General features: G+C 46.4%; 3 protein-coding genes and 2 non-coding genes across 18 annotated transcripts in view; 2 read left to right on the top strand and 3 right to left on the bottom strand.

Annotated features, from left to right (window-relative positions):
• raly (RALY heterogeneous nuclear ribonucleoprotein) overlaps positions 1 to 4,856 on the top strand; it is a 41,962-nt gene extending 37,106 nt beyond the window's left edge. For all 14 annotated transcript variants that reach the window (XR_009796726.1, XR_009796725.1, XR_009796722.1 and 11 more), the window contains one exon: positions 4,456 to 4,856. The gene's annotated coding sequence lies outside the window, so the exon portion shown is untranslated. The remainder of the gene's footprint in view (positions 1 to 4,455) is intronic.
• ahcy (adenosylhomocysteinase) lies at positions 37 to 7,824 on the bottom strand. Its single transcript, XM_061831583.1, has 11 exons — positions 7,714 to 7,824; positions 5,924 to 6,114; positions 5,145 to 5,220; positions 4,863 to 5,015; positions 3,940 to 4,052; positions 3,657 to 3,864; positions 2,683 to 2,770; positions 2,471 to 2,588; positions 2,107 to 2,229; positions 1,570 to 1,641; positions 37 to 431 (listed from the first exon to the last, which is right to left on the bottom strand). Exons 1-11 carry the CDS (start codon positions 7,739 to 7,741, stop codon positions 300 to 302), a joined length of 1,302 nt encoding a protein of 433 aa, XP_061687567.1. The 5' UTR covers positions 7,742 to 7,824; the 3' UTR covers positions 37 to 299.
• LOC133508175 (small nucleolar RNA SNORA17) lies at positions 5,524 to 5,643 on the bottom strand. Its single transcript, XR_009797003.1, has one exon. It is a non-coding gene; the product is annotated as a small nucleolar RNA SNORA17 (small nucleolar RNA).
• A 1,210-nt stretch (positions 7,825 to 9,034) lies between the features above and the next one.
• On the top strand, positions 9,035 to 9,116 carry trnal-aag (transfer RNA leucine (anticodon AAG)). The gene has a single exon. It is a non-coding gene; the product is annotated as a tRNA-Leu (tRNA).
• A 280-nt stretch (positions 9,117 to 9,396) lies between these two features.
• chmp4ba (charged multivesicular body protein 4Ba) lies at positions 9,397 to 16,148 on the bottom strand. The gene is made up of 5 exons (XM_061833515.1): positions 15,781 to 16,148; positions 12,610 to 12,787; positions 12,243 to 12,357; positions 12,044 to 12,170; positions 9,397 to 10,625 (listed from the first exon to the last, which is right to left on the bottom strand). Exons 1-5 carry the CDS (start codon positions 15,971 to 15,973, stop codon positions 10,561 to 10,563), a joined length of 678 nt encoding a protein of 225 aa, XP_061689499.1. The 5' UTR covers positions 15,974 to 16,148; the 3' UTR covers positions 9,397 to 10,560.
• Positions 16,149 to 20,994: the final 4,846 nt, after the last annotated feature.

Genomic DNA, 20,994 nt, shown 5'->3' with positions numbered 1-20,994 from the left:
AACTCAGGCAAAAGCAAGGTGGGGCCACCTCGGAAGTGAGAACAAACGAGCGAGTTTATTGTAAATCATCGCCGAGCGTCCGAGTTCAAAGCGCGGTCGCCGATCGAGTCCAATCGGATTCACGACAGCAGTGAAAGATTAAGACCTGGTCGGGAGTCGAGTCCTCTCCTCTCCTCTGACCCGACAACTGCTAAGCGCTAACGCTAACTGGAATAAGGCCACAGCGAGCCGCTAGCTGGCTAAAAAGGCTAACGGAGGACGCTCGGGTTCCTTCGCCAAACGTCTTCCGTCGTCCCGCCTCAGTAGCGGTAGTGGTCGGGCTTGAAGGGTCCCTCGGCGGGGAGCCCCAAATATTTGGCCTGCTTCTCCGTCAGCTTGGTCAGCTTCACGCCAAGTTTGTCCAAGTGCGCCGCCGCGACCTGCTCGTCCAACTGCGCGCACAGAAAACACAAACGCCGACATGAAGACCAGCTCAACCGGGAGGGAGGGAGGGGACGAGAACACCCCAAAATTGACCGGGAGTGGGGGGAGGGGGTTGTCACAGCAACAACAGCGCATGGAAAGAAAGCAAATCTAAACTCTACAATCTTGTCAACTGGGGAGCCGTGAAGCCATTTGAGACTTTTGGGATTAAGGACGAGATCCCCCCCAAAAAAAAAAATTGATTAAAAAGGTGGGGTGGGGGGGGGGGGGGGGCGCAAGCGTCGAGTCGTACCACAACAATCAGGACTCGGGCACAACGTCTGCAACTAGTAGCGCCGACGTGCAATTTAGTCCAATTGCAGAGTGGCCGTTGACGGCAAATACGGTCGTCGCCAAATATGTTGAACAAAAGTTCAGTAGTAGGAAAAAAAAAAAAAAAAAAAAAAAAAAATCGATTTGAAAAAGGGCCTTTACTTTCGTGTGATCATTTGTGGGGGCTTTCCTTATCGGGGGGAGGGGGGGGCTCACTTCATTCACGTTTATCATTGTTACATTTATTCTTTATCGCAAAATGATCGCTCTTTTATACTTTCGTCAATGTTTGGAAGGATTTGAGCTACTTGCGGGGGGCATCGTAACAAAACAATTGGGAAGCACCGGCTTACTTAGACAAACAGACTTGTTAGTGTTGCTAAGCCAAGTCAAGAAAAATCTGAGCGCAAAACCAGCACTGCCCCACACTTCTGAGGCCCGGGGTTCGAATCCCGGCCCCACCTGTGTGCCCGCAAGCCTGGCTTTCCTCCGCTTTCCTCCCCCATCTCAACGATGAATTGGAGACCCGAAATTGCCCGTCTGCATGGGTGCCCTGCGATTGGCTGGCAACCGAGTCAGGGTGTGCCCCGCCTCCCACCTGATGACAACTGGGATTGGCTCCAGCACTCCCGCAGCCCTCATGAGGATAAGTGGCTCAGAGGGTGGATGGATGTTCGCTTGACTGGCTCCCTCTAGTGGTAGGCCAAAGAATGACCAAAAGAAAGCGAACAGCCTACAACGCCAAAGTGGCTTCGATTTCGATTTTCTCCGAGATATTTACCCCCCCCCCACGGTTGTAAAATACCGGACAGTGGCAAGCAAGCGCAGTCTGACCTTTTTGGGCAGGAAGTAGACGCCCACGGGGTACTTGGCCGTGTTGGTCCACAGTTCGATCTGAGCCAGAACCTGCAAAACAAATATTAGGACTTCATATATTTCCAGTGTTGGAAAATAATAACATATAAAGAACTTGATGTCATTCAACTACCCAATTTATCTCAACGTACTCTATCGGAGAAAATGTGTCAATTCGTGAGTTGCTTTTGGATATTTCCATGATTCCAATTTGTTACATTTGAAATACAGCTTCTTCTTCTTCTTCTTTTTTTTTTTAATATCTATCACTCCTGGAGCCGATGCCTGTGATTGGCTGCGCGTGGAGGAAATGAACTTTTGACCCATTCCAACATTCAAACTTTGGCAACAGTCCTTATGTGGGCAGTCACATGAAATTTCCCGCATTATGGATTTACATTTTCGGATTTGTTAAGTTGCATTGGCAAATGTTGAAAGAAAAAAAAAAAAAAAACACGTTTATAAAGTGTTACATTTGTAAAGTGATCTTTGCAAGTTTTGCGCGAGCGAAGGCACCTGATTGGTGAAGGAGTTGCTCATGACGAAGGAGGGGTGCCCCATGGCGCAGCCCAAATTCACCAGCCGGCCCTCCGCCAGCACGATGATGTGCCGCCCGCTCTTCATCCGATAGCGGTCCACCTGTGGCGCCGTGCAAAGGAGACAGAAAGTGGCTTTTGCATCCCCGAGACTATTTTGTCCAGCATGTATCCATTTTGAAACCCGGGGTTCATTTTTGTTGCATTGATACAAATGTGGTTTTTGCCCCATTCTGACTACGGCTGTGCCATGATGTACAAGTCGTTGCTCCACCGTTTGTGTTCATGTATCTACGCTTGTTTGTTAGCACGAAGCTAAACGAACGCATTAGCGTCTGCGTGACCTGCGGCTTGATGTTGATCTTCTCGGCGGCGTTTTCGTTGAGCCAGCTCATGTCGATCTCGCAGTCAAAATGGCCGATGTTGCACACGATAGCGTCATCCTTCATGCTCTCAAAGTGACTGCATTGGGCGAAGAAGAAAAAAAAAAAAAAAAAAAAAAAGTGAGCAAAGGTTGGCACAGCAAGCTGTGAGATTGCGCTGCGGCGCCACCTACTGTCCTTGGATGATGTCCTCGCAGCCGGTGGTGGTGACAAAGATGTTGCCTTCCAGGCAGGCTTCATCCATGGTGGTCACCTCGAAGCCTAAACAAACGACAACGCCCCCCCATCAAATTTAAGTCGTCAAAACGTTGTACCATTGACTTATAACCTCCACAAACCCATTTGGGGGGAAATATCAAAGAATGGAAAAAAGAAAAAAATGTGGTTGCAGATCCTGTTAAAATTCAAACTCATGAAATGGGAGTCAGCGCAGTGTTTTTGAACCCCCAACCTGGGGGGGGGGACCCTTTTTTAGAAAAAAGCATGCAGCTTTGTGCCAAAACTTGAGCTGTCAGCATCATTGAATATATTTTTTTTAACCCCAAATTAAAGACAGTTGGACCTCCATGTCATGTCAACCTGTCTACCGTGTGACTGGTCTGATGAAGATGATGCCCCCCACCCCCCGTCAATCACGCCACAGAGGTTATGTTGAATTATCGGTTAGACTTTTGAACACGTTTGTGTGAATTGGAGACTGTTAACACACAACTGAGAGGCGGCGGCGGCGGCGTTTTAAACGACTGCGCCGCAGCGGACCGAGCAACTTCACTCCCTAGCTCGCGGCTGGGTTAGCAAAGGCAACACTTGATCCTCCCACGTGCGTCCGTGTTTTGAGGACGTGCCCGCCGGAGATGAAGCGAGGCTACACATTACTGGACGCCGCCAACACCGGCAAGCTAACGACGAGGCCGCCGGTCTGTCGGCTCGCTACTGGGTCCGGAAAAACCAGCTGAGGCCGACTTCTCTTTGGAAGCGTTCGTACTTCCCTCGCTCGGCGGGCGCAGCTCCACCGGAATCAAAAAGAGCCGCAAAGCACGACGCTTCCGCCGTCTTTTGTTTGTTTTGGCGATGAGCAGTGTTGACTTTGCGCCCAACACACCTTGTGGCCCAAAAGCGCAAGCTTTTTGCAAACGCCGGTCCTCACCCTCCATGGCGGCCTGCAGGGCGTTGATGGGGTCGATCTCCGTGACGATGACGCGGGCCCCGAACGCGCGCAACGCCTGCACGCAGCCTTTGCCCACGTCGCCGTAGCCCGCCACCACCGCCACCTTGCCGGCGATCATCACGTCGGTGGCGCGCTTGATGCCGTCGATGAGGCTCTCGCGGCAGCCGTACAAGTTGTCAAATTTGCTCTGGGTTGGGATGAAATCGGATCGAAAACGTTCGTCTTGCCTCCTGACTTTTGCCCGCAAATATATTTTGGTTACCTTGGTAACAGAGTCGTTGACGTTGATGGCGGGCACCTTGAGCTCTCCCTTCTTCATCATCTTGTACAGATTGTGGACGCCCGTGGTCGTCTCCTCCGACAAGCCCCGGATGCCTGCAAGACACGTTTGGGGGCAATCAAGGACAAGACTGGAATCGGTACGTCGGCAGTCAATAAAACGCCGAGTCGACTCTGCGGACGACCGGCAAAACTTTCAGCAGTTATGACTGTACGTTGCCGTCGGAATTTGAGAGATTTCAGCTTTTTTTTTTTTTTTCCCCCTCCCCATGGACAAAATGCAACTTACTTTCCTATCACTACTTCACCGCAAGTATTTATCAAGACGTAGCAGGTTTTCGCAAAAACAAGACACCTTTTAAATTCCTACTGCATTGAGCCTGTTATGTTTATATTGTGTTCTGATTACGAGTGCCCTTGGAAACTTATCCGCTCGTTCTCGGTTTCTCTGGACATTGAATCGATTGTAACGTGACGGTTTCTCTTCTCATCTGTGCAGACTTCATCGGTTCACGCAACGAGGCTCGTTGGGATGCGCTAGCCAGCCTGCGTGTGGGAAAACTCAACTATTGACGGCCCAACTACGAGGCACGGCGCTCGCCGCGTACGGCGGAGAGCCGCTAAGCTCCCTGACCCGGACACCGTTGTCGGTCCTCCAGTCTTGTCACTGAATGATTCCATAGGTGGCCAAATTGGAGAGACATCCAAGATAACGGAAAAGCTTCATTGAGATTGAATCAATGCCCCGAAAACCGAACAAGCACGAGCGGGAGGATTCACACGCTCAATCTTGAGCGTCGGAACATCACGAAGGTCAAACACGACGGCCACGTCGACGCTTTTATTTAGACTACGAGGGAGGATGTGCGCTAGACCGCCAAGCGGTAAATGGTTTCCTGCGTGTACCTTGGAGCAGTTTGGGGTACTTGCTGTGGACCAGGTTGGTCAGGTCCCCCCCGTCGTCCAGGATCATGTTGAGAGCTTGTCCGTCTTTGAAGTAGATGGTCTGCTCAATGCACCACATGTACTCCTCGTCAGTCTCGCCCTTCCACGCGAACACTAAACACGAATAACGGGGGTGTATGCAGGTCAGCAGAAATGGAAACAAAACACATTTATTAATGGCTGAAAATCCACCAAAATGCGTGGCAACGCTGCAAAGTTTCAGGTTTTCGTCTCTAAGCTAACCCGGTACGCCGCTTTTGGCGATGGCAGCAGCGGCGTGGTCCTGAGTGGAGAAGATGTTGCAACTGGACCACTGGACCTGAGACGGGAACACAAGGACAACAATCAAGTCGGAGTTCCAGGGGCGGGTAATTTTTTTTTTCATGAAAGTTTAAAATATAAGAAGTTGGAATTGTAGTTGCATTTAACAAGAATGTGGTAATATTACAAAAAATCGTGCATTCTTTGAAGCTTTGACAGGGGGGAAAAAAAAAAAAAGTGTTTGGATTGGGGGAAAAAATGGTAATGCTTGCAAATGTATCAGGCTGGGGGGGGACAGACAACCCTGAATATTTAAAAAAAAAAAAAAAAAATGAAAGGAAAAAGTGAAAATCTCAAAATCCATGTCGGCGGTCAACAAAACGCCGCGTCGTCACGGTGCAGACGACCGCCTTTTGCTCTTTGCCGCCTTTTGACACAGCCGCAACACGGACGGTTGCGCTGCAACGCCTCAAGGGGCAACGCAGGTGGGATGACGCCTGCCCGTACAACTGGAAAAGTCAGCTCGTGCGCATTAAGTATGCACAGACGCATTTTACACAAACAAACACATGCTAGGCGAGCAAACAGAGGCCACGCGCGTTTGCACACGCTACTCAAATGCAGTCGATGCACATAATGACACGCAGAAAAACCACACAGACAAACGCCTTCTGGTTAACCACTACAAAAGCAGAAGGATTTTTTTTTTTTTTTTGGAAACCACCCCCCTCCCTCCCCCTAACACCACCGGCAAGGCAGACCTCAGCTCCGAGCGCGGTGAGCGTCTCGATGAGCACGGCCGTCTGCAGCGTCATGTGCAGACAGCCGGCGATGCGAGCGCCCTTCAGCGGCTTGGAGGCGCCGTACAGCTCCCGCATCTTCATCAGGCCCGGCATCTCGTTCTCGGCGATGTCGATGGCCTTGCGCCCCCACTCGGCCAGGCTGATGTCAGCTGAGGGATGCGGCAAAAAACATATAAAGCGTCAACGTGGCCCCATCGTCCCAGTTGTCAAGCCAGAAACTTGCGGACTAAAACGGTCAATCCAAGACGGAAATTCTTTTGTGAACCTCTACAGGGGAGCCCACGTACCGCGAGCGATACTTGTACCCAGGGATGAGCAAGCAACCATACCAGCTATCAGTATCGGGCGGAACCCGGCTTTATTTCAAGGTATCAGGTACTCGTGAGGGCTCCCGATACTCGAAGGCCAAAAAAAAAAAACGATCTGCTTATAAATAAGCGACACTGCGCCCGTTTGATACGTCAGCGCGTCATCGTGGGCGACGCCAAGAAAGGAAGGTCCCTGTTGAGATTTGAGCTATCACGAGTGAATAATCGTACCAGTATGCATCTGGGGAAAAAAGGGGGTATTGTACATCTCTACGTGTACCACACTGGTGGTAACTGGAATAGATAGAATGTACATTTGGGCTATTTCAAAATCGGATATTTTGAAGGTGAACTTTACAACGGTTCAAAAGAGATTTCATGTTTATTTAGCTTTCGCTCGCTCAAACCAAAACAGCCCAAAAACTTGGACACAGGTTTGTTAGCAACTTTGACTGGTTGCAACTTTCTGCTTGTACGACGTTCCAACACGGACAATTTACGGTCAAGTACAAAAACTTTTGACTGTCTGTGTGACACATTGATTGGCAGTAAAATCAATCACGAGCCCCACTGACGACGATTGGAACAAGTTTGACTTTTGACAGATGTGCGTGCGGACTTTGCCTCTTTTGCTCTTATCTGACCCCACGTTGTTGAGCAATGGGTGCACACACACATATATACATATATATATATATATATATATATATATATATATATGGGGGGCGCTCCAGAATGCACAAAATTGTACATATTCATAAACTTCTGCTAATGTTAAGAACTGTTGTATCAGTTAAGTAAAAAAAAATAATAATTTATTCTTTAAAAGTGCATTACCAATATTTATGGTTGGTCTCACCAGAGCCAAAAATTTCTATTATAAGTAATTTGAGTACAATTTAATTTAGAAAAATAAAATAAAGTATATAATATCTATACAAAGATATAAATTTAGTTGACTTGTCAAATGCAAACATTAATTACTTGAAAATTTAATTTTGCAGCGAGCGCGTGCGACGTTACGAGTCTGCCGCTGTCAATCAGGTGGCCCAAAAAGGAAGCAATGAATCATGGGATTGCTGTTCGAATACAGGTAGAACCTTAGCGTTTAGCCAAGTTTAGACTACAGTACCCACAATCCAACGCAACTGAGACGACTCGTTTCAAAATTATTCACTCAGTGCGAAATGTGACCAAAAAAAAGAACCTGGGCATGAATACACACAGGGAGACTCGACGTTAACGAGCGTCGTGACGTTGCTACGAGCGCGATAAAATTGTGGTTTTATTACATTAAAAAAAAAAAAAAAAGCTTGACGTCTCGTAATCATTGTGCCGCTCGCACATGTTAGCTAGCGAGCTAACTAGCTAGCAAACTCATCGCCACACACGCGCGCCCACCGAAAAGTTCACGGTCAACAGTGCAAAAGTGCCACTGACCAACTTTGAAGGGGAGCTTCTCGGACATGTTTGCGCGGTGGCGTGTTGCTCTGGGTCGACTGCGGCTCGGCCGACGTGCGAACGCAGAGAGGAGGGAGGGAGGGAGGGAGCCAAACATGTCGACCGGCTTTTTATGCACGCCGACCAGCCCCCGACGCGGGGGGTGGGGGCGGGGCGGCGGTACTTACGGGGCCAATTATTCATCCCGTTGGCTGCGCGAGCGCGTCCGCCCCGCAGACACGTAACGTGATTGGTGCGTGGATAGAGCGGACACGCCCTGGAAATGATGCGTTCAAGACACGCGCGTGGATGCGAGGAAGTGGCTCGTGTGGAAGTTTCACGTCACGTAATCGCTTGTTATAACACGTCGGTCGGCGTTGCACAACCTGATGCAGCTTTTAGAAAAGCATATGTTTTTCCAAAAATACAACACACACACACACACACAGATAGACGCACTCACTCTTGCACGTACACGAACACGATGCCTCACACTAGTGGCGTTATTTGTGGGTTGAAGCCCCTCCCAAATTACTTGGGATTAAGTGTTCATGGTGGAGTTTCGTTGTTTTAGCACCCTTCAAAGCGACCTTCAGCCCCCCTAAAAGAAATTGGGGTTTCCCCAAAACTCACTAGACACACCGCCAATTTACATGGACTGCTGTGTTCACGTGAACATTTTGCAGCAGATTTTTGTTTTCCCAATGTCGTGGACGCCACATCAAACGTCTCCCTCGATGCGACTGACCATCTGGTTCTGATGTTTTTGCATCGCGCAAGCTGTCACACCGAATAGAAAGCAAGAGTCGCATTTCGCATTGCCGCTTAGTGCTAAATGAAGAGCGGGGGTGGAGGGCAGCGGATTTATCTGCACTCTTGCACTGTAAAATCCAAACGCACTTGATTTTATTTTCTATCCATTTGAGTCCCGACGCTTGCTGCAAATGGTTTTCTGCGGCTGTTGTGGACGCAGCTGTGGTCAGCGATCACGCTGCGTCACTTTCAACAGATTGCAGGTTAGATATTTGACCTGTTTCACATCAAATTCGATTAAAAATGCAGTTGTCGGGTTGAGAAAGCTCTCGCCGCGAGCTTCTGTTTGTGCTATAACTCGATCCGTTTTGTGAAGTGACATTTTTGAATATCTGCTGGTGTACTAGGGCGGCTCCAGGAAAAAAAAAAAAAATCCTTCTGTGTCGTGTACATTTTGTACTTGGCCAATAAAGCTGATTGAAAAAAAACTTATGAAAAACAATTTCAAGTTTTCACGAGATGTGCAAAAGCGCGGATCTGACCTGACCCGGTTCACCGACCGCTACACGGTAGCGTGGCCGAGCGGTCTAAGGCGCTGGATTAAGGCTCCAGTCTCTTCGGGGGCGTGGGTTCGAATCCCACCGCTGCCAAACTGCTTTTTCATCGTTAAATGGAGTTATTGATCTCACGAAGTCATTACTGAACCCACTGTCGGCAACAAAACCCGAGTGAAGAACACTCAATTAGGTCAAATGTCATGTGTTTCATGAAGTCAACAATTAAATGAAATGTAATTTTCAAATGAGAACAAGTTATTAAAATGTTTCTCGTCATGTCTTTTAAAATATCGCAATCTTAAACTCGATCTCAAATAATTGGTTACATTCCAATTGGTTATAAAACTGGACAATTTACATTTCAAAAATATTTTATTACATGAATGGTTGATTACGAAAATTAATTTACAAGTACAATTTAAAATGTGAATGTATGATAAATATAATGCATTAATTTAGCCTTCATTTAATTAAAAAACATTATTCTTTTTTTGGGGGCGGGGGGACTACTTTACATACATCAAATGTATATTCAAACAGTAAACAGCAAAAAAGGAGCAAGAATAAGCGGACAGTTTTTTTTTTTTTTAACTCCAACATGAACTCGAACGGCGCCGCTTCAGTGCATCGTTGCGCTGCAACGCGATTGGACCTTGACCTTGTTTACGCGAAGGACGAACCAATCGCAACGTGGCAAATGTTTCACCCCACACGGGTCACTTATTGACAAGACGGAACCTCGGCGATAAATCCCATCCTGGACGCCACTTTTTACACACGCTCAAACCCGAGCAAACATGTGGCACACAAAACCCATAAAAAGGCACACACACACAAATACAAAAACGCTTAATCACACACAATTTTCATTTCAACGGGTTAACAGAAAGACACAAATGTGAAACGCGCGCACACACAGTTAAGGGGTGGGACTTTCAACGCATGGATCGCGATTAACGAATTCCAAACAAATGAATTATTAGTTCCAAATATCAAGGCATTCATTTGAATGTCCTTTTAGCGCTACCAAAACGGACGGGACGGCAAAAGCACTCACAGACACGCAACGTCACGCGATGCGCTCGGCGGCGTCCGTCTTCAACGGGGGCGTGTGGAGGCGCGAGTGGCGCCGGTCCGCTGCCGCCTCCTCCAATCAAGCGACTTCTTTTTGCCCGTTTGAGTCTGGCAGCATTCGTTTATTGAGCAGCACAACTTGAACTTGAAGCGCGAGATGATAAAACCTGTCCAAAAGTCAGGACGGGACGTTGGCTTCCGCGTGCCAGCGAAATGTCTTTTCTTCTTTTCAAAACAACATAAGGAGCCCGAATATCCGAGCGAGCGGCGCCATTGGTTGGGTTTTGGGTGGAAGCACCTTACGGTACACAAATGAGCTGATTGGTCACACCGACTGTCCCCCACCCCCGGAAAGTATGCACCGGTGCGCTCCGATGGAGACGCGGGCCGGCACGAGCGCAGACTTCGGGGGTGACGGCCAGCCGGGGAGCACCCCTGAGGTCCCCCGTCGGCCCGCTTGAGTTCAGTTGGTAGCCCAGGCCTCCAGGTCGGCCATTTCCGCCTCGTCCTCCTCCTCCCGCTTCTTGGCTGGAACGCGATAAACACACTTTGTCATCAGACGTCGTCATACAAGTCAAACTCTTTACAAAAATGATCATAAAACCGCAAGAAAGGGTTTATTGAGCGGCATCAATTTTTAGTAGACACGTCTACCATGAGGACATTGACAAAAGAAGCCATGTCTGGAAAGTCAGCCATTTTGCCAAAGACCCTCTTGTAAAATTTACTTTGTTTCTCCAAAGTATCTTTATATTTTAATTTTTTTTTTATTTTTTTTTTTTTATTTTTTTTTTTTTAAATCAGCCCCTGAAATGGTTTTTGGCTTCGGGACCTGAAATGTTGTGGCAATCGCGATTCTAAAATCTTAAGAAGCCGAGCCCAAAAAGAAACAAAGTTTGCCACTTTGCTTTGAAAGCAGACAAGTGTTGTGAAAAAAGCTTTGATAACGTTTGGTAGCGCATTGTGGCTTTTTCATTTTATTATTATTTTGGAATTCAGAGGCCGAGGCCGCTTTGTGTAAGTCTCATAAAACTTTGTGGACGTGCCAATCGTGAACAGATGAACAGAAAAAAAGTCTCAGGAGGTCACGCAAAGTCGGCCATTTTGGTTCAAAATTGACATCTTTGGGACATTTTGCCAAAGACGCTCTTAAAACTGCGTTTCCTCCAAGTAATTATTATTATTATTATTTTTTTTTTTTTTAATTGCCCCTGAAGCCAATTTGACTGAGCGAGATGAAATTTGGTGGACATATCTCTGGTGGAAGGGGGCACATTGGACGACCACCCCGTGGCTTTTCTCCGGCCACTCCGCTTTTGTCTCGCATCTCAAAAACGTGCATTCACTGGGGAACGGAAACTGCCCGGAGATGTAAACGTGCGCGACCGCCTCTCGCCCAGAGTCGAGCCGAGACGGCGTAACGGAAGGTGAACGTATGAATGTTGAACACGAGCAGACCCGCAGAAAAATCTCAAGAAGTCAAGCGGGGGAAGTCGAGCGTTTTGGTTCAAAAGTCGCCATTTCCTCCCTAAATGCTTGAACGGGCTTAAGTGTGCTTCAATCAGTTTAAATGTGCTTAAAACTCCCAAAATGTAAATGCTGGATATGCTTTTTTTCTTAATTGCGTTGTATTTGATTGTGTGCGTGACCCCTTTAGAAACGGGTTCTCTCTCTCTCTCTCTTCTCTCTCTCTCTCTCGCTCTCTCTCTCTCTCTCTCTCTTCTCTCTCTCTCTCCTCTCTCTCTCTCTCTCTCTCGCTCTCTCTCTCTCTCTCTCGCTCTCTCTCTCTCTCTCTCTCTCTCTCTCTCTCTCTCTCTCTCTCTCTCCTCTCTCTCTCTCTCTATCTCTCTCTCTCTCTCTCTCTCTCTCTCTCTCTCCAAACACATCCCGCTGATTTTTCTTTTTTCTTTTCCTTTTTGGAAATTTCGCAACACAGGACAGCGCACCTGGTCCGGACGGCAGCGAGACGGACGGGACGCTCGGCAGGGTGACGTCCGGCGTGCCTTCCACTTCCAGAAGGTTCCTGTCCAGCTCTTCCTGCTCCAGCTCCTCCAGCTCGGCCATGAGCTCATCCTGGAGAGCGGAGGGGTGCGTTTGCTGAAAAAGCGCCAACGGGCGACGGGGAAGGAGGCGGCGCGGACGTACCTCGTCGCATTGATCGCCGAATCCCATCGGATTGGAAATGACGCTCGTGATCTCCTCCGCCAGCTCCTGCTGCTCCATGATGTCCGACATCAGGTCGTCCACGCTGTCCACGTTCCTGCGGCCGACACGCGCGTATTGCGTTGATTGAACATGAAATAAACTTTCGTTTTTGACATGAACTCGGCCCTCAGTTCTCATACTTGCGAGTTAAAAACTTCATTCTAGATAGCAAAAATGTGCATATTTGAAAAATGCTTCAACTGGCTGTTATTTCATCACTCGACATAAAAACAATGAAGCATTCTGCCTATTTTGAGCCCACGTCGAGGTCTCGCGTGTGCCTGCGTGCGTGCGTGCGTGACCTCACAATTCTTTGTGCGCGGTCTTCATGGCCTTGGCGGCCATGCCCATGTTCTTCAGAACTTCCGTGTTGGTGTTGGCGTTCTCCAGCGCCTCCCTCTGGAACTCGATGGTGGAGAGGGTGCCGTCGATCTGCTCCAGCTGCTTGCTGTAGCGTTTTTTCCTCTTCAGGGCCTGCAGCGCCGCTGCGGGGGATGATGGGAAGGTCAGGTAAGAAGGGAGGGCCGGGGAGGGTTTAGCTCATATATTATATATATATATATATATATATATATATATATATATATATATATATATATATATATATAGACACACATCCAACAGAGAGTAAATATACGTTATGAAAGTAGTTTTATTTGTATACTCTCTTGTATGATTGTTTAGTTATTGTAATGTATTTCTTCCATACTCTGCTGTTCTTCTGTATTAAAACACCCCAAAAAATGCCTCCGATCGCTGACCACACAAAGCTGGATCATAATCAGATGATGATCGGACCTGGTGTGACAGCACATCCTCTGAGTCTGCAGTTAAAATGCAGATTTCTCCCAAAATGTTGCGAAGCAACCCAAACTGCTTCAGACGCGGCCCCGCTGAATCAGGACTCTTTTTTTTTTTTTTTTTTTTTAAAATCTGATTAAAATGCGCAGCAGCCGAGAAAAGATGAACGCGGGCGCTCTGGTCGAATAAGCCGATTGGACCGGCTAAGCACCGGTAGTAAACATCACCGCCGATTTTCATCCCATCTGTGGACAACTTGGCCCCCCGGTGGGCACACGGCAGCGCTCGGATTGGATGACAGCGCCACACGAGACGGATTTGCGGCCGGGTAACGTCGTTAGCGGCTATCCGACCATCTGCTCGCGGCTTTCTGCAGCGCTTTCCGGAATTCAAACCCTCCTGGGCCTCACGAAGGGACCTAAAAGGGTTACGATTGTCAATGGATGGCGCAATATCTCATCCATGCATCTGTGCATTTCCAAGCCGCCTATCCTCACAAGGGTCCTAGCCCGACTAACTTCGGGCGAATGGCGGACGACACCCTGAACTGGTCACCAGTCAGTCCCAGGGCACATATTTTCCACACAAGCTTAAATATACAATATTTGCAGTGATACGCATATCTGTACACTACATTACTAACCAGATTTTTGTTCGGGGGGGAAGTGGCCGAGAGGAAGTACTTTTTGTTTTGAAGTTTAAGTTGTTTTAAAAATACAGCGCACCCCCAAATACTTGCGGTTCGGCAACCACAAATTCACCTGCCCGCTACTTTTTTCCCAATTTATTTTCCCCAACCCTCAGCTGCTCCTGCAGAATTTTTTTTTTTTTTTTCCAATGCACTTATAACAGTTATGAAATTTCCATGAATTTTTGCTATTCTTGGTTGGGCCCAATTTCAACCCCCTGCAAAAAGCGGAGGTCGATCATATTTCTATTATTTTAGCAATCTTTAGCCCAACTTCATGCTGTAGGGGAAAAAAAAAAAACGTCTTGTAGCTTGTTTAGTTGGAGAAGAAACAAAATGAAGGTCAGAAGGAAAACAACAATTGGGAAAACTTTCTATCAGCGACAGGGCGAGCGATAAAAATGGCAGATCAGATTTTTGGCCACGGAAACATTCCATCTTTGAGACGCCACTGCATGTTTGTGTGAGTCAAGCGGATGTTTGCTAGCGTGACGCCGCACTTTTGCAATGTCGACATTCAAGTTTTGCCGTCGTACATCTGAACAGGCTCCCGGGGCAGAGCGAGAGGTTCGCCGTCAAGGCTTGAAAACAAGCCCAAAGGCCGCAAGCGTGTGCTAACTTGATGGCAGAGAAAATCATGAGGAAACTCTGCCAAGTGATCCATTTTTTTCCACCACGTTCATCAGGAGGTGTCAAAGTCATTTTTACCACATTGGTGGGAGGTTTTCCTGTTGTGAAACCCGTTAAACGTTTCATTGCCTCATCACATGACAAGTTTGAAAATTCGGTATCACAAAACAATTCATGGAAGTCGACTCTATAGTGATTTGCTTTTGTGGGCTACAGAAAATAATATGGCAGACCAGATGTGGCCCACTGGCCTTGAGTTTGACACGTGGATTGCTACTTCACAACCAGAATTTATTGCTGTGTTCCAGAAACATTTAGCGTGTCCATCGCAATATTTACAAAGATGCTCCTCCACGTTCGGACACACTGTACGGCGGAACCCCGACAAAACAGACTGAAAGGGGCGGGGGTCGTCCGTTACATTGAAGCACTTTCTTGGAGCCTGTATGGGCAAAATGACATTTTTGTAGGCTTTCTTATTTTCCTGTACGAAAACGTCTGGTACAGGTTTTTTTTCTTCATGTTGCTCTTAAGCACTGTGACATCTCAACATTTACAAAAACAGAACTCAAAAGTAACTACAGGGGCAACAATTTATCCATTAATCGGCAACTAATCAACAATCAAATCTGGCATATGCGCAATTTACTTCCGGCTAGGGTGAAGGTCAAAGGTCGACGGGGCCGCCACAAACCGCCCGAAGGAATTTTAAAAGTTGAAGACGTCTTTTCCGAACATGACAGGTCAGCAAAGACGACAAAAGCCCAAACGAAGCCTTCGTTCACGTCGCACTCGACACCAGCCAGAAAGAATGCAACATTTTAGCAAGTTTGGCTTCATATCATCACGTCACGCTCGTCAGTGAATCTGGTCACACAAAATTTCCACACAAACTAGAATAATTGACAACAACTTTAAGAAACAATTAAACATTTAAAGGCCGAGATTTACTCCAAATCGTCCAAAACTTGAGAATTGCAGCCTTTATGAAATATCCAGCTTTCTGTCATCTTCCATGAAAGTAAAGCTTGGGGGGGGGGGGGGCTGCCTGTATTGAATTTCATTTTGCAAACGTGTTTTCACTTGAGAAAATGATGGATAACCATCTTTCAAATCAGAATCAATCACGGTGTTTTTGCCGAGTTTCTACCATGTTGCGGAGCAAATGTGTTTCGCACTTTTTATGTCAGGATGACAACCTCTTTTAGAAGAGAAGGACGGAAATGAAGAAATATGGAAGGGGATTTAAAAATGGATTCCGGCGGCCGCTTCAATAAGAGCAAAGCGAAAGCGACTGTGGGCCCTTGAAGGGGGGTTTGGGTTGTTATTCTTATCCTGATTATTTTTGTCCGGTCTCACCTCGCTGGTTTCTCGTGCCGTGCCTCTTGGCCGTCACGATCTCCTGCTCGATTTTCTTCTCGAGGAATTCCTGCTTTTTGGTCAACATGTCTTCGGTCTCTCGGAGTTTCTGGACAGCCTCCTGGGGTGTCGGCGCCTTGCCGCCCTTGCCTCCGCCGCCACCGGTGCCGAACCACTTGCCGAACAGAGACATGTTTGCGGAGCGAAGAGGAATGAAAAATGGAGCTTTTCTTTTCTTTCTTCTTCCAGTTTCGACGGAGAAGAAAAATCGTGACCGCCGCCGATGACGTTATCCGTTGACTTCCGGCTTCGCGCATCCGGGTCCCGCGGTATTGTGACGTCAGCTCCACGTCTCGACTCACCAGGGGATTTTCCGACGGTTGTTTTGGAGTGGAATGAATCACTCGAGTCATTTACTCCAAAAGATTCGTCCACCGAAAGCTTCACTTCTTGTTCCCAAAATAAGTCACGTGACAGAAGCACTATAAGCATTGTTGCTGTCAGATTATTATCATCATAATTATGAAATGAAGGCTTTCATAACAGCGTTATCATTTCCATTTTTAGTCAGATTCTAACACGAGCACGTAATTTGTTGAAGCAAATTATAATTACCTTTTTTTTTATTACAAATTTGATATTGCTGGTAAAAAGTGGAAATTCGGCAGTAATTCCCTCAATTGTCACCTTTTTTTTCTTGATGCAATATCCATTGTATTGATCATTGTGTATCATAAAAAAATGTTAGCCCACCATTACACAAATGATAAATTGAAAGGTGATATTTACAACAAATAATTGCACTTGAAAAATGAAAAAAAAAAAAATTCTGTATGCTAATGCAAACTTTAATGATGGCAACGCTCATAGTGGCAATGAGGAAGATAAAAGTCTTGATAGGCTTGACGAGGAAGAGGAGGGTCGAACGTATTTACAGGCGACAAAACAGCAAAGTGACCCCAAAAAATAATAATAATGAAAAATAGAAGTATTGCTGCTGCGGCTGCTGCTCGCTCACTTGAGCCAGAGGAAAACGTCACGTGCCTGAGGAGATTTTAGTCATCACTTGACAGGAAAAGCAAAAGTCAGGCTTGGCAGGCGGGCGATGGGCCAGCGGGGAGATTCGGGCAACCGCTTCCCATTCCGGGAAAAGCCACGAAGATGACCCTTCTTTTTTTGGGGGGGGGGGGAATGCATGAACAAGGACACGACCGGAAACAGTCACACTTGTCAATAATGAAGAGGCCAGAACTGCTCTTTTCATGCTTACTACCGTTGGGAGGGAGGCAGGCAGATAGCTTGGCAAGTCGTGTCGCCATGACAACCGTGATAAGCAAAAGAGTCAACCTCGAGCTGTCAATCCAATGACGTCGAATTAAAAACTAGATCCCTTTCACGTGGTAGTTCGGCTTCAACTTCCGGTCATGGCAAAAGATTGCTTTGGGTACTTTTTCACGTGAAAGTTGACATCCTTTTATATCCTCATATAATATTGGAATACATTAGGGTTAGCTTCGTCGGTGTCAAAAAGGTTCATTCTTGTTGCGAAGTTAGCTGTCAAAACCGTGCAGGCAGTAGCAAAGAAGTAACTTTTCAAAGGTGTTTCAATTTAACCTTCATAATTCATTGTTATAATTATGAATGTGGAAAATATATCATTACAATATTATGAAGGTCTGTACTTCCTATGACATATGTATGTGTCAATGTATGTTTGAAACAATGCTGCAAATGATTAGATTATATTCATGTCTCTCGGGATCCAAAAAATCCCAAGTGTTTATATTTATAGCATCTTTTTCCATAACAATGTATGTATTTTTTACTGTGCTTTTGTTTTTTTTTTTCCCCTGACCGGAAGTCAGAGTCTGTTGACCGTGGCAGAACCAACGTTGGACGCAGAGTGCGCAGAATAGTTTTTATCTACGTCATTGTGTCAATCAAAAAAAAAAAAAAAAATCTGTGCGATTAGACTGGAGGAACTCAAGGCGGCGCTGCTACCAAATGTACCAGAAGCGATCGAATACAACACCTCCAAGAAGTCAAAATGTGGCGTTTGGACAAAAGTCTTGGGACACTAAGAGCAGGTTTAGTTTTCCTCTGCAGTCTGCAGCACGATCTGCTCTACATTGGCTGTGCTGAGCTGGAAAAACAGGGGAGAACGCAAATAAAATGGAGAAATAAACGGATAGATGGATGGATGCAAGTGAGGAGTGAAGAGAAATAAAAGTCTTGGGACAGACGCTTCGAGAGAAAATATGGCAATTTGCGTAACATCTTGGGGAGATGGAAAGGAAGTGAAAATCAAACAGAAATGGAGCAAAAGCGTCTTGACATGATGCAGCATTAATATTCAGGCTGCGGTGCCACCTTAGATGGATTCAGCAATTGATAAATGAATTGATGATGCTACGATGTTGACGTGTGTGTGCGCAAAAGGCTTACATCGCAGGTGGCAAACTCAAGGCCCGGGGGCCAGATCCGGCCCACTGCGTGATTTTATGTGGTCCGCGTGTCAACTTCTGCGATTCTTGCTCAAATCTGTACCTAAATTTCTAATTGACACATCAATGACAACATTGAGATATTGCAAACATTTTTGTGTTACCAACCATCAACAATAGTTGAAAAAACGTTACCTTTGATTTCTGATTCCAAAACTAGTTCATAAATTAAATATGATGAGGCAATGAAAGATTTTGAGGGTTCCACAGTCATCACTGAGGGAAAGCGTAAGTACAAAGTGGCCCGACACAAAAATGACTTTTTTTTTTTTTTTTTTTTTTTTTTTGTGCACCGTACGTACGCTTGTGCACCTTGAGCCGCTCGCTGACGTCAGCAGCTTCGAGCGCGGCTGCGTTTTATGTTGACGCGCGTTTGTGTTGCAACGCGCGCTCTTGCTGGAGTTGCAGTGGAGTGGCCGAATGCGGCAACACGCAGATCGGCGTCAATGCGCGGACGTTAGCTGCCATTTAACCATATGTATTGATAATAGAGTTCACTAATAACAACACAACAGTTATTGTTTTACAATTCGAAAGACAACAGTTTCAAACATTGTGGTTAGCTTACAAACGAGCAAAACTATCCATCCAAGTAACCAATCAACAAACTCTCTGAGGCACTAACTCATGAACTGGCCGAGAAACTGACATGCAAATGAACTCGTGGGCTGAAAAAACCCCAAAACAAAACAAGCAATCAACTAACTAACTCGCAAATATTAACTTACAAATGAAACAACAACTTTAATCAAGAAAAGAAATGAATTGAAGCGCTAGCTAACAATCTGTCGGTCCGACAGGGATCAATTGATGGACAGGCACACATACTACGTACACGCATTCGTAAACACATAATACGCCAACCTAACTGCACTAATCCAAGTGGACGACCGACAAATAACATAAAAAACCAAAACAAAACGACATACCGATGAACAGACGACCTCCGGAATGGGCCCGCTACATAAAATGAGCACCCCAAAAAAAAATAATTAACCAACTGACAAATGAAAAACAGTTCAAATCATCGGAGCGAGCTCGTGTCCCCGTTGTCGCCGGAGCCGCCGGAGCTCGCTCATCAGACTCTGCATCATTCCCGTCCGAAGAACCATCCCAATATTCAACCTTATTTACAGCCATAGGTTCAAATCTATATAGACGAATTCCTCCGTCTCCCTGATCGGGCGGTACGGCTATTTCTTCATCAGATGAGGATCAATCTGAGAAATCGGCGCTGGCCGTAATTGTGTCCCATTGTAATCAAGTCTTTGTTTGGGCGCCGATTACATCGCATTTGCGCAACGCCGTTCATGTGACTCGCCAAGATGGCGCCCATGAAAACTCTAAATTAAATCTTCTCAAAACACCATTAAATGAGAGAGGATTAACGTCATATTTTCAAGATACCGTACATATGACATGACCTATTGGATACATTGTTCATGCAAACTACCGGAATTCCCCTTTAACAAAGTGATTCAGAAATGAACAACCAAGCAAGCGATTCGTGACAAAACGCACACGGCTTACAAGTGGACAAAGCGAGTCATTGACGACATCAAAAACTCCCATCAAATATTGAAACTCATTGAAATCATCGGTTGAAAAAGATTTGGCCTGAACATCAGGCAGGCGACGGGTTGCTTGTTAGGACTGAAAATCGGTTGGGCGGAAAGTCGTCGACTTTCCGAATGATTCGAATTGAAAAACATTCATGCGGTCAATCATTTGTGGGGCAAAATCTTCCGCCTGCGCACGTCGTTTTCGCCGAGGCGAGCGACGACTTTGCGGCCTCTCCGAAGTCTTCCAGCGAGCGCCTCCGAGATTCCGAGGAGCTTTCGTGTTTTGACAACTTGACGCGCTTGAGCGTGCGAGCGCGCCATAAAAGCGTCTTCTTACGCAAGACGGGACAAGCGTCGCGTTCCTTCCCGTCCCCTCGTAAACAAGACACGGAGGGCCAAGTCCGTCCGTCCGTTTGCGCGGGCCGGGCCACAAGCAGATGAAAAATAACAACAGCAAAAAAGCTCAAGTGTACTTTGTAACGCGTCGACCACACAAGTTCCACTTAGATCAACATGAACGTGTAAATCAGCAACTTAGTGCAGAATTGACATCACAGCAATGCGGTGAGTACAGTAAGTACGTAAACAAGCAGACTTTTCCCAGTACTGTGCACTTCTCTAAAAATTGTACTCTATGATGGCAACGATGCGCAAGCGTGAGTGTCCAAAAACATGGGGAACAAAATGGCCGTTTGATATCGGGGCAATACAAACGCAGACCGTTCCTCCCACCACCGTCATTTTGGTGGCAAGATTATGCAAAACTGAAGGCGAGGGAGGAGGAGAAGCGCTTACGGCCGTGCAGAAACCAGATCGCAAAGAAGTTGAAAGTGCTCACGTTTCATTGGAAATATTACGTATCGGAACTCAGATGTTGAAATGTTCGGGCATATTCGGACACACTTGATGCCTTTTGATTGTAAGTCGTTTCTAAGTCTCGTTCTTCACCCTGAAAATAGTAAAACATCAGCGTAATATCAAATTTAATCTTAAATTTAACATACAAGCCACTTTTGTATGCATTGTGCTAATGGTGCAGAGCTAATTTTTCATCCATTTTTTTTGTGCGTGTGTTAGCTACGGAACCGTATTACGGCCACACCAAAAAAAAAAAAAAAAAAAAAAGTCGTGGTTCACATAATTATGTG

This window comes from Syngnathoides biaculeatus, chromosome 10 (genome assembly GCF_019802595.1).
Source record: "Syngnathoides biaculeatus isolate LvHL_M chromosome 10, ASM1980259v1, whole genome shotgun sequence".
Classification (NCBI taxonomy): domain Eukaryota; kingdom Metazoa; phylum Chordata; class Actinopteri; order Syngnathiformes; family Syngnathidae; genus Syngnathoides; species Syngnathoides biaculeatus.
The sequence above is the reverse complement of the archived record's forward strand: the minus strand, read 5'-3'. Positions and strand labels throughout refer to the sequence as shown.

Coding starts and splice junctions, on each gene's coding strand:
- ahcy (XM_061831583.1), bottom strand. CDS start 7,741: ATGTCCGAGAAGCTCCCCTTCAAAGTTG. Junction 6,115..7,713: donor GAAGCTCCCCTTCAAAGTTG/GTCAGTGGCACT, acceptor CGCATCCCTCAG/CTGACATCAGCCTGGCCGAG. Junction 5,016..5,144: donor CGCCAAAAGCGGCGTACCGG/GTTAGCTTAGAG, acceptor ATTCGTGTTTAG/TGTTCGCGTGGAAGGGCGAG.
- chmp4ba (XM_061833515.1), bottom strand. CDS start 15,973: ATGTCTCTGTTCGGCAAGTGGTTCGGCACCGGTGGCGGCGGAGGCAAG. Junction 12,788..15,780: donor CGGCACGAGAAACCAGCGAG/GTGAGACCGGAC, acceptor CATCCCCCGCAG/CGGCGCTGCAGGCCCTGAAG. Junction 10,626..12,043: donor CTCGCTGCCGTCCGGACCAG/GTGCGCTGTCCT, acceptor ATCGCGTTCCAG/CCAAGAAGCGGGAGGAGGAG.